General features: G+C 42.6%; 1 protein-coding gene across 1 annotated transcript in view; it reads left to right on the forward strand.

Moving 5' to 3' along the window:
• The window catches only part of galnt18b (UDP-N-acetyl-alpha-D-galactosamine:polypeptide N-acetylgalactosaminyltransferase 18b), a 317,312-nt gene that overhangs the window by 204,604 nt on the left and 100,404 nt on the right, over nt 1-12,304 (forward strand). The window contains exon 4 of the mRNA XM_060940841.1: nt 7,170-7,353. Within this exon, the coding sequence (XP_060796824.1) occupies nt 7,170-7,353 (184 nt within the window). The remainder of the gene's footprint in view (nt 1-7,169; nt 7,354-12,304) is intronic.

The following is a 12,304-nucleotide window of genomic DNA, read 5'->3' on the forward strand; positions in this document are numbered from 1 at the left end:
TTATGGACAAACTGTGACTAGCACAGAAGTCCAATAACAAAACACCACTCGGGTTCAGATCGGGGAGGCCGTTCCTCCCAACCACGCCCCTCCAGGTGTCACTGTCATCGCCCACGTGAGCATTGAAGTCCCCCAGTAGCACAATGGAGTCCCCAGTCTGAGCACCCCTCAGTACCTCTCCCAGGGACTCCAAGAAGGCCGGATACTCTATACTGCTATTTGGCCCGTAGGCACAAACAACAGCAAGAGCCCTCTCCCCAATCCGAAGGCGCAGAGAGGCGACCCTCTCGTTCACTGGGGTAAACTCCAACACATGGCGGCTGAGCTGGGGAGCTATAAGGAAGCCCACACCAGCCCGCCGCCGCTCACCATGGGCGACTCCAGAGAAGTGGAAAGTCCAGCCCCTCTCGAGGAGCTGGGTTCCAGAGCCCAAGCTGTGCGTGGAGGTGAGCCCGACTATCTCTAGCCGGTACCTCTCAACCTCCCGCACAAGCTCAGGCTCCTTCCCCCCCAGCGAAGTGACATTCCATGTCCCAACAGCCAGCCGCTGTGTCCGGGGGTCAGGTCGTCGAGGCCCCTGCCTTCGACTGCCACCCAATCCACACTGCACCAAACCCCTACTGCTACCTCTGTGGGTGGTGAACCCACAGGAGGTCGGGCCCACGTCGCCTCTTCGGGCTGAGCCCGGCCGGGCCCCATGGGCAAAGGCCCGACCACCAAGCGCTCGCATACGAGCCCCAACCCCGGGCCTGGCTCCAGGGTGGGGCCCCGGCTGCGTCCTACTGGGCGACGTCACGGTCCTGGATTTTTTCTCCATAGGGGTTTTTTGGTGAACTGCTCTTGGTCTGGCCTGTCACCTAGGACCTGTCTGCCTTGGGAAACCCTAACAGGGGCATAATGCCCCCGACAACATAGCTCCTAGGATCATTCAAGCACACAAACCCCTCCACCACAATAAGGTGGCAGTTCTAGGAGGACTTCCAATCTTGTGAACAGATAATTAAAAAAAAAACAGTCTAAATGCTAATCTTCACGAATACCAGCTACAGCCAGCTCATAACTAGCTCAATGACATGGCCACACCCCTTGCTTTACCTCCTCAGAGCTGCAAGCGCTACTTGGAGTGCTTGATATTATGACAACAAATTGCACACCATGTCACAAGCCATCAAAAAGACTGAGTGTATCAACATTTCTGTTTTAAATTATATTTAAAAAAATACACTGTAACCCCGCTATAACGAATTCCTTGTTGGGCGTCCAAATAGTTTGTTATACCGAAAAGTTCGTAATACTGAAATTGACCCATTTGTCACACCAAACACTCACTCTTACGTAAAACAAGACCAATATTTACAAAGTAAAGGAAATAAGGAGGCGGATGGACGGATGTAATTGCAGAAAGTGTGTTTATTTACAAACAGGTAGACAAACAGATCCAAAACGTAATGCGAAAGCAGAGTGAGGAAACAGGCGAGGGTCATGCGAGGCACAAACAGAATCGCCGAGGCAAGAACAAAAGGCAGAATCCAAATATACAAAACAAATTCAAAACCAGGAGCAGGCTTGTAGTACTTGAGTCCAGGACTCGTGCCCTAATTTTTAGGACTCGTGACTTGACTTGTTGGACTTGAGCACTGATGACTCGGACTCGGACATTAACTGCATTCGGACTTGTAAATTGGAGACGAGGACTCTGAGTTTTTCTTTATTTTTTGTAAAATGCCATAATTTGGCATGAGAGCTTTATGTCTACATTAATTTTTATACTAATTTCGTGCAAGAGGATGCACAGTCACCTGTTCATACATCATGTCGAGGAACAAACTACCATTAATGGCGCTAAAATGCCTGGAGAGAACGCCCCTAGGATTGTCCACTTAGCTTATACAGACTTCGTGCAGTGGGAAAAAATGCACTGCGATGTGTTCCATATGTAGAAGAACTATTGAGGAGACGACGGGGACAACCTCGAACTTCAATCATCATTTGGCAAGACTCCACCCAGAGAAGGAAGTGACACACGCTACCGTATGTTCGGGGCTTGCTTGCTGACCGATGAACTAGCTAGTGTTAACCCTCTCTCATGTTATTTGCCCTTGTTGATAGTGGGCGGGGCTTGCTGAGCGATGAACAAGCTTTTTATCTGTAGCCTGTTAACTAAAATGGTGCAGTCGAAAAGAAACGTTAGTCCAACACAGTAGCGGAGATGCTTTCACATAAAGGCAGCACCAGCCACCATCAAATGGTGCGGATGGGGTCTTGTTCTCAGACTCGACTCAAAACTCGGACTCGAGGTTTAGTGACTCGACTACAACACTGACCAGAAGAATACAGAGACACAAGGTATAGCACGTATACTTTATACTTCACAAAGCCTGCGTATTTTCAGATTCCTTATAAGCACATGCTATGATTGCACGCAGATCAGGAACAGGTGCACAGCAATTAGTCCTCATGAGCTTGAGCGCGCTTGCACATGATTAGCAATTTCAAGGCGAGCAGCTGAACACGCATGTGACAGAATGTAAAAAAAAAATAGCGCGAATATTGTAAACTTTCACTGAGTAAAAGTACAATACTACAGTAGCGTCCCATCAGTTTTACTTGCCGAAGAAACTTGTGATCCTGAACTGCTTTCATTTCTGGGACATTCTCCTGATCACAAATTTCACTATCGCAGGTCATTGACTGAGTTAAAGGATCACGAACGGAGGCGATGATTGATTTCTTTGTCTGTTATGGAAATGACGGCGGTTACCGGCATATCATTGTCCGTGTCCACCCACTGACTCGCATTGTTTTCTAAATCTTCCCTGTTCAGTTCATTTATGTGCTGCAAATCACCGATGATGTCATTTATGTCACGCCATGGGACGGGGCTGGGCAGGGCGGGGGGTATAAAAACACAGCTGGCGCGCTTTAACTGGGAGTTAAGTTTAGCATATCAGCAGTCATTTCATCCTTTTATCGATTCTTGGATCACCGTTCTCGATAATTGTTCGTGATCGACACCTAAGCTGGGCTCGTGAAGCCTTTGTTTTAATGGTATTAACACGTTTTGTTCACTCGACTGCGGGCTTGAATACTTATTGTTGGTCTCTGGCGGGAAGAGGAGCGCGTGGCTCAGTGGTGTTTGTTTTTTTTTTGAAGGCTCCGACTCATCGTCACTAAAGGCAGGGGACTCAAACTTAGTTCGTTAGATGCGAAAGTTCATAGCGAAAGAGTTTGTTATAACAGGGTTTGCAGTGTACTGCGTTTGTTTTTGTTTGTTTGTTTGTTTATTCATTTATTTATTTAGTTATTTTTACATTACACAGTTACACATGGGCGGCACGGTGCTGTAGTGGTTAGCGCTGTCGCCTCACAGCAAGAAGGTCCGGGTTCGAGCCCCGTGGCCGGCGAGGGCCTTTCTGTGCGGAGTTTGCATGTTCTCCCCGTGTCCGCGTGGGTTTCCTCCGGGTGCTCCGGTTTCCCCCAAAGACATGCAGGTTAGGTTAACTGGTGACTCTAAATTGACCGTAGGTGTGAATGTGAGTGTGAATGGTTGTCTGTGTCTATGTGTCAGCCCTGTGATGACCTGGCGACTTGTCCAGGGTGAACCCCGCCTTTCGCCCGTAGTCAGCTGGGATAGGCTCCAGCTCGCCTGCGACCCTGTAGAACAGGATAAAGCGGCTACAGATAATGAGATGAGATGAGACAGTTACACATTTAAAAGCTTTATCAATCAGACTGGACTTGTGTTTTATCTGAAGGTTGCTGGATTTCATTTTCCTCCAGATGCAAACACGTCTTTGATATACAGGGGTTTTTTTTAGGCTTGTTTTTTTCCTTTATTTTTTCTGTTTTTAAGAAATCGTTGCACACTTAATATCTTAACAGTGACATTTGATATACAGGTTTTATGCGGGCGGCACGGTGGCGTAGTGGTTAGCACGGTCGCCTCACAGTAAGAAGGTCTGGGTTCGAACCCAGCGGCCGGCGAGGGCCTTTCTGTGCGGAGTTTGTATGTTCTCCCTGTGTCTGCGTGGGTTTCCTCCGGGTGCTCCGGTTTCCCCCACAATCCAAAGACATGCAGTTAGGTTGACGTGGGGCGGCCTTGGGCTGAGGTGCCCTTGAGCAAGGTACCAAACCCCTGACCGCTCCTCAGGCGCTCTGGTGTGGCTGCCCACTGCTGAGTGTGCGCGTGTGTTCACTGCTTCAGATGGGTTAAATGCAGAGGATGAATTTCACTGTGCTTGAAGTGTGCATGTGACAAATAAAGGTTTCTTCTTCTTCTGGATTTGCCATTTGATCACTGAAGACAGACTATTTCAAAGATTCTTTATTGTCAGTTCACTATATTATATCCAGGACATATACGTAGGAGAATCGAAATACCGTTTCTCTCTCACCTAAGAAAAACAATACATATAAATATAGATAATATACACTACCGTTCAAAAGTTTGGGGTCACTTTGAAATGTCCTTATTTTTGAAAGAAAAGCACTGTTCTTTTCAACGAAGATCACTTTAAACTAATCAGAAATCCACTCTATACATTGCTAATGTGGTAAATGACTATTCTCGCTGCAAATGTCTGGTTTTTGGTGCAATATCTCCATAGGTGTATAGAGGCCCATTTCCAGCAACTCTCACTCCAGTGTTCTAATGGTACAATGTGTTTGCTCATTGCCTCAGAAGGCTAATGGATGATTAGAAAACCCTTGTACAATCATGTTAGCACAGCTGAAAGCAGTTTAGCTCTTTAGAGAAGCTATAAAACTGACCTTCCTTTGAGCAGATTGAGTTTCTGGAGCATCACATTTGTGGGGTCGATTAAATGCTCAAAATGGCCAGAAAAATGTCTCGACTATATTTTCTATTCATTTTACAACTTATGCAGCCGGTTTCACTAAAGTAGTTTAGACTGGTCTATGGGTTAAGATTGGTCTTAAGTTTCTTTATAGATCAGTCTAATGCAAGTAAGACAGTTTCACAAAAGTTAAGACTAATTTTTAAAGTCTGATTTTAGGCTTAAAAAGTAAGACAGTCTAATATGGGTCTAAGGGCTATATCACCATGGTAATAACTGAAATAGTGTGTGAATCAGTGTGTGTGTGTGTTGTTGTTGTTGTTGTTGTTATTATTATATAGTGTTGTTATTGTGTTCTTGCTATTGTGTTCTTGTTATTATTACTATTGTTATTATTATTATTACTATTGTTACTATTATTACTGGACATACTTTCTTAAATGAATAAAATTGAATTAAAAAAAAAAAAACCAGTCAAGCCATAAGTGCCATCAATGTCAATAACTACAAGAAAGCTTGAAATGTTAAGGCAGTGAAGTGCAAGTATGTAATACACAAATTTAGGCTATTATAATCTAACTATAAAGTATTCAATAAAGAACAAACAGTGTAATGCCAGCTTATTCATTTTATTACTTATAAATAATATAAATATATATAAATAATATAAATATATCAATTCATTTATGCATATAATTACATCACCACTCATCACTTATCTCTCTCTCTCATACACTCTCTCACACACACACACACACACACACACACACACACACACACTACTACATCACTCTAAGCGCGAGTCTCTTCAATTTAAGTTGCAGTCGCTCCAAAAGGAAAGACTGCAACTTAAATTGAAGAGACTCGCGCAGATGGAGGAGTGATGTAGATAATAACGGCGACTCGCCTCCGTAGATCTCTATCACCATTTCGGTGGTGACTTTTAGTTTCTTCGCTTTCCCTCCTCCCGTTGGGGGTCCCGTTTTCCGCTTGTATATTAACTTTTTTGCCTCTGGCACCATATTTTTAAACCTCTTCTGCACAGCTGACACGTCTCGTACCGCAGCGGGGTTAACGCTGTTCACCGCATCGGTGATTTTTTTTTTTCCACACCTCATGTTTCTTTTTGTTGGTACACTCCTCATTGAATTTCCCCAACAAAACCCCTTTGTAGGAATTAAATTCTTCAAGAATGGCTAAATTCTCTGAGTGCGTGAACGGCACTGACCGGTTGCTGTCCGCCATTTTTTTTTGTTTTGAAAAGAGTCTTAAATTACCAACAATCCTTTGCGGCATAGTACGACTTAAGATAGTCAGAGTCTTAACTGCTTTGTGCAACAGTTTTTGTTAGACGTCTATGCTAAGTCCGACTATACCCTCTGTCTAAGTTATAGTCATAGTCTATCTTAGTGAAACCGGCTCATGGTGGTAAATAAAAGTGTGACTTTTCATGGAAAACACAAAATTGTCCGGGTGACCCCAAACTTTTGAACGGTAGTGTAGATAAAAATACACTCTAAAATCAAACAATGTACAAAATAGCAGTAGTGCAATACAGTACAATAACGGAGAAGGTGCTAGAAGAGCAGCTTATGAGGTGTAGTATATGACAGTAGTGCAAATGGGCAATAGCAGCAGATACAGCAGTAATGCTAATGTTTGTGGTGTGATGTGCAAACGGATGAGGTAGTGTTCTTGCGTGAATGAATGTGTTACAGACCAGGGGTAGGGGGTAGGTAGTGGACAGAGTTCAGCAACCTGACAGCCTGGAGGATGAAGCTGTTTTGCAGTCTTGTGCTTTCACTATTTAACAGTTATTCTACGAAATCGAGTCGTACATGAGCTGATAGCCGAATAGGCGCATAGCACCGAGTGGAATAACTGTTTTATTCTCTCCGCATTCACTGGATTTTGAGAAACGGAGCATTTTTATTTTTTTGCAAATTCGATAAATAAAAACTTTATACAAAACGTCCGACAAAATCGCTTCCTCTTAGAATGTAAACAAACCGGCGAAATGACACGAACAATTTGTGAAAAATGCGATGATGATGATAATTCTTGAAAAATAAAAAAGGTCCATTCTTACCATCAAAGACTTTTATTCCATATTTTGTTGCTTTTTTTGTGCTTTTTGGGGCTCTGGTTTCGAGTAGAGTTTTTATTTCGTCCTCGGTTGGTTCAGCAACACGCGTCGCCATTTTGTTTTTCTCTACTCACGGTATATGAGCTGATATCCTAGTAGTAGAGTAGCCAATCGGAGCATGTGATCGCTCATATCCAGTGAATGTGGATAGAATAATATTCAGTACCTAGTAATACTAAACTGATATAACTGATGGAATGCTCATCTGTCCCTTTGTCTGTCTCTAGAGGAGTTGAAGGAGAAGCTGCAGGACTTTGTCAAAGAGACGAACACTAGACGTCCAGGCTTTATAAAGATGGTGCGGCACAACAAGCAGGAGGGTCTGATCCGGTCCCGTGTGAGCGGCTGGAGGGCTGCGACTGCCCCCGTGGTGGCTCTGTTTGACGCCCATGTGGAGTTTAACACTGGCTGGTGGGTGATGACGAACTCAGTCTGAGAAAGCGAATGTCATATTAAAGTGCATATTCTGGACCAATTTCGTTTTTTTTTTATATGAAAGTATGTCCTTTACACACTCATCCAGAAGGGTAATTTTGCACAAGGCCATCTGTCTACAGCAGAAAAAAATAAAATAACAAAACACGTCTGGAAAAATCCCAAGGGAGTCTGGAGCCAGATTCGTGACGTCAACTGCGGAAGCGCCAGCAGGCTGCGCGAGCTTTGCACGGTTTCAGTGCACAGCCTGTGTAGACCAAGTTTAGCAGCGAGCGATTTTGCATTGAAATATGGAATTGTCACCTGAGCGCAATGTTACTTCACCTTTGGATGAAGAATATAATGAGATGTCAGAATTATTTCTTACCCTGGCAACAGTCAACTTGTGAATTGCTGATTTTCTTGGTCTTTTTCTCGGCTCTGCTTGGTCCTCGGCTTCGAGGGCCTCAGTGGATGCGGCACTTCACCTTCTGTCAGGGGAGACGGACACGGCTGGCTCCTTTGGCGACGCTGACACAGATGGAGACGGTGTTGCTTTGGGCATTTTGACAGATGGAACTGCGTCTTTTTTCAGATCAAGTTGCCTCGCGAAGCTCATTTCCCACTGCAAATAGTTCTCGGGCCTTGTGAAGTGAGCACCGCAAATAATGCTGTAGTTTGTAGCACGTAGCCAATTTTTCCGGGTGCCTCGCACGAAGCGCTCCCATTTCTGTCTCATTGTCCGGTCTTTTGGGAAACGATGAGTACTAATCTCATCCGTGATAACGTTGAAGAAATGTGCAGAAAACCACCAGGTCGTTTTCTCATAAACAAACCAGCGCTGACGTAGGATTCAGAAGGAGGCGTCCCGCATGCGACGTCACGAAAATCAATGTTTGCCGGGAAATCCAAATGCCAAGTTTTTTCAGAGGCGGACCAATTCGCCTCAAATGGCTTGATTTCAACTGAATTTTTCTGGTATTGTGCAAGGGAAAAAAATTGCACAGAATGCAGAATGTTCCAGATATTTGACCAAAGTTTAATATAAAACAGGAGAATTACATTGATCTTGCGCCTGAATTTACCCGTGATATGCACTTTAAACTCCTCACGTCCTCATGTTCACTACGATTTCCGCAAATCTAATGATGATCCTCTGGATTTTCTGGAAATATTGAGTAGCTTATGTCTCATCTCATCTCATTATCTCTAGCTGCTTTATCCTTCTACAGGGTCGCAGGCAAGCTGGAGCCTATCCCAGCTGACTACGGGCGAAAGGCAGGGTACACCCTGGACAAGTCGCCAGGTCATCACAGGGCTGATACATAGACACAGACAACCATTCACACTCACATTCACACCTACGCTCAATTTAGAGTCACCAGTTAACCTAACCTGCATGTCTTTGGACTGTGGGGGAAACCGGAGCACCCGGAGGAAACCCACGCGGACACGGGGAGAACATGCAAACTCCACACAGAAAGGCCCTCGCCGGCTATGGGGCTCGAACCCGGACCTTCTTGCTGTGAGGCGACAGCGCTAACCACTACACCACCGTGCCGCCCCCATCAGAGCATTTTTTGGAATTTTATTTTTATTTTGCCGCTCGCTTCATATTTTTCCTGAAAAAATCTGAGAACCAAATTGGTGTGGCCTTAGAATGTAAACAAACCGGCGAAATGACAGGAGCAATATGTGAAAAATGCGATGATAATAATAATAATAATAATAATAACTCTTGAAAAATTAACAAAACATACGATCTTACCATCAAATACTTTCATTCCATATTTTATTGCTTTTTTTTGGATTTTGTTTTTTTTTTTTTGTTTTCTTCTTCAGGGTTTTTTTTTTTTTACAACTTAAAGGTACATTACTGCCACCGACTGGGTTGGAGTGTTGAACAGGAGATATTGGGGGGGGTGGCTATATTCTTTTAGCTATTTCTGTTTCTTTTAAATACTTGCTAATTTTTGAGGTTTTATTTTCGAGTCGAGTTGTTATATCGTCCTCGGTTGGTTCAGCAACACGCTCTGCCATTTTGCTTTTCTCTACTCACGGTATATGAGCTGATAGCCTCATAGTAGAGTAGCCAATCAGAGCGCCCGATTGCTCATATCTAATGAATGTGGACAGAATAATTAGTGTTATTACCTTAATTAATGGGTTTGTGATCACTCACTTTCTTTATTTTTTTCATATTCTTTAATTAATGCCAAAAACAACCATTGAGACTACAAAGTCTCAATAGTGCTCTTAGTCCTTCTTTACTCATGGTATATGAGCTGATAGCCTGGGAGTAGAGTAGCCAATCAGAGCAAGTGATTGCTCATATCCAGTGAATGTGAATCTAATAACTTTGCCAATTCTCGTTCAACTGATGTCAAATTTTAACAGCATGTGTGGAAACAGGTCAAAATTTAACGTTGAATGTTTTTTTGTTTTTATCTTTTTAGGTATAGAAATGCTATTCACTGGAAAAGAAAAGGCGTTTTGTGTGTTAGAGTACGCTCGAACATCGTCCAACAAGACTGCAGCGTGCATTTTTGAGAGAATTCTCTAAAAATGCACCAACTGCAATGCAGATTTGGACTGAGCACAAAAAGTTCAAAGAGGAAGGCTGTGTGTGCGCGCCGTGTCTCAGGCGGTGTGAATATTGAAAATTTGTGAAATAGTTCATGGATTCCACATCCCTTTGAATTTCTCATTCAAATTTTGAGGAATAAATCTTATATTGCTCAACATTAAGCCTGTTCAGTTTCATTTGCCTAGACTATGTAGTTTCTGGGATATTTACATCTCAAATTATATAATTTTTTTTTTTTAAACACCGTGTGTGTGTGTGTGTGTGTGTATCAGAGCTGCTAAACTGAGCCTTGAGGAGGAAACTGAGATGACGCTCAGAGCTGAACAAACACTACATGTTCTGGAGATTTGCACCAAAGGATCAGTGAACACTGGATGTGATTGTGATTCTTATCATTATAGAATCATTTTTTTATCATCAGCTTGTGTGACTTTTCTCATTTCTACACATGATATTTCTTTAGTAAAGCTTTTTCCGTCGCTGTATTTCAGGCCAATCAATTAAAGTCTTTTACGAAGACATTTTCAGCCAGAAACGTCCCTCAGTCAACGTCCCCCCCCCCCCCCTCGCTTTTGTTTTCTGTTTCTTTATGTGCAGTGTGAAATCAAACCAAAGAGCAAACGATTCACGCCGATCAATTCAGTCTGATTCGACTCGGGAAACAGACTAAGAAGTGTTTGGTTCAGTTTCTCTAATAAAGTTTTTTTTTTTTTTTTTAATCCAAAAATCAGATTTATGTTAAAGACAGGGACAGGCAGGTTAAGAACTTTTAACTCTATTTTGATTTTACGAGTAAATAAGATGAAGATTTGAGATACAGTACCAAGATTCACAACAATCCTGTAAAAAAAAACCTGTTAAAAAAAAAAAGTGTTACACTGATCATAAAAATTAATCAATGTGGATTGTCGTCATCATGACAATTATTATTATTATTATTTAATTTACAAAAATACATAAGCTACTCGGCGGCACGGTGGTGTAGTGGTTAGCGCTGTCGCCTCACAGCAAGAAGGTCCGGGTTCGAGCCCCGGGGCCGGCGAGGGCCTTTCTGTGCGGAGTTTGCATGTTCTCCCCGTGTCCGCGTGGGTTTCCTCCGGGTGCTCCGGTTTCCCCCACAGTCCAAAGACATGCAGGTTAGGTTAACTGGTGACTCTAAATTGACCGTAGGTGTGAATGTGAGTGTGAATGGTTGTCTGTGTCTATGTGTCAGCCCTGTGATGACCTGGCGACTTGTCCAGGGTGTACCCCGCCTTTCGCCCGTAGTCAGCTGGGATAGGCTCCAGCTTGCCTGCAACCCTGTAGAAGGATAAAGCGGCTAGAGATAATGAGATGAATTTGCAAAAAATAAAAATGCTCTGTTTCTCAAAATCCAGTGAATGTGGATAGAATAAAACAATTATTCCACTCAATCTTGTCGTACATGGCTTACAGACAACTCGACGCATCTCGTAGGCCAACAGCTCATGTACGACTGAGTTTCGTGGAATGTCTGTTAAAAATAGATAGATAGATAGATAGATAGATAGATAGATAGATAGATAGATAGATAGATAGATAGATAGATCTGCAATAGAAAATATACATTGTGTTCTGGTTCATTTCCTACAGCTGAGCCGATTCAGAGTCAAATCGCATTTTTTTTCCTTTTGCTGTAGGAATGAGACGAGATCACTTCGATCGGATGCTCTCGGAACGGTTGTTTTGATCCACACCAAACAAGACATAAGCATCAAAGTGGCCCTGAAATCAGACTTGTATCAGACCCTGAGTGTTATGGACCTCAGTACAGCGCTATATCAAAAGAAATTGCAAAAAAAAAAAAAGACCAAAGTTTTAGAGATATTCTCTTTTTAATTTTTAGAGATTAGATTAGATAAAACTTTATTGATCCCTTTGGGTGGGTTCCCTCAGGGAAATTAAGATTCCAGCAGCATCATTACAGATAAACAGAGAAAAGAAATAGAGGAAAACTTCTAGATAAATTAAAATAAATTATTTACATATACAAGGCAAGGCAAGTTTATTTATATAGCACATTTCATACACAGTGGCAGTTCAATGTGCTTTCCAGAAGTAAAAGCAGAACAGTAAACAATAGAAAATAAAATTACATAAAATAATTGGGGAAGAAAAATAATAAGAATTAAACAATAGTAGAAATAAAATAATAAAATGAAATAAAGTTAATCAGCCTCGAGATTAATTATTATTATTATGGGTTTAACTCATAAAGCGCTCTCTTCCCGTGGATCTTCCACGAGGATCACCAAAAATCGTCCCGCAGACACAATCTACAAGGATCACCAAATAAAATCGTCCCGCAGACAAAATCTACGAGGATCACCAAATAAAATCGTC

Source organism: Neoarius graeffei, chromosome 15, assembly GCF_027579695.1.
Source record: "Neoarius graeffei isolate fNeoGra1 chromosome 15, fNeoGra1.pri, whole genome shotgun sequence".
In the NCBI taxonomy this organism is placed as follows: Eukaryota; Metazoa; Chordata; class Actinopteri; order Siluriformes; family Ariidae; genus Neoarius; species Neoarius graeffei.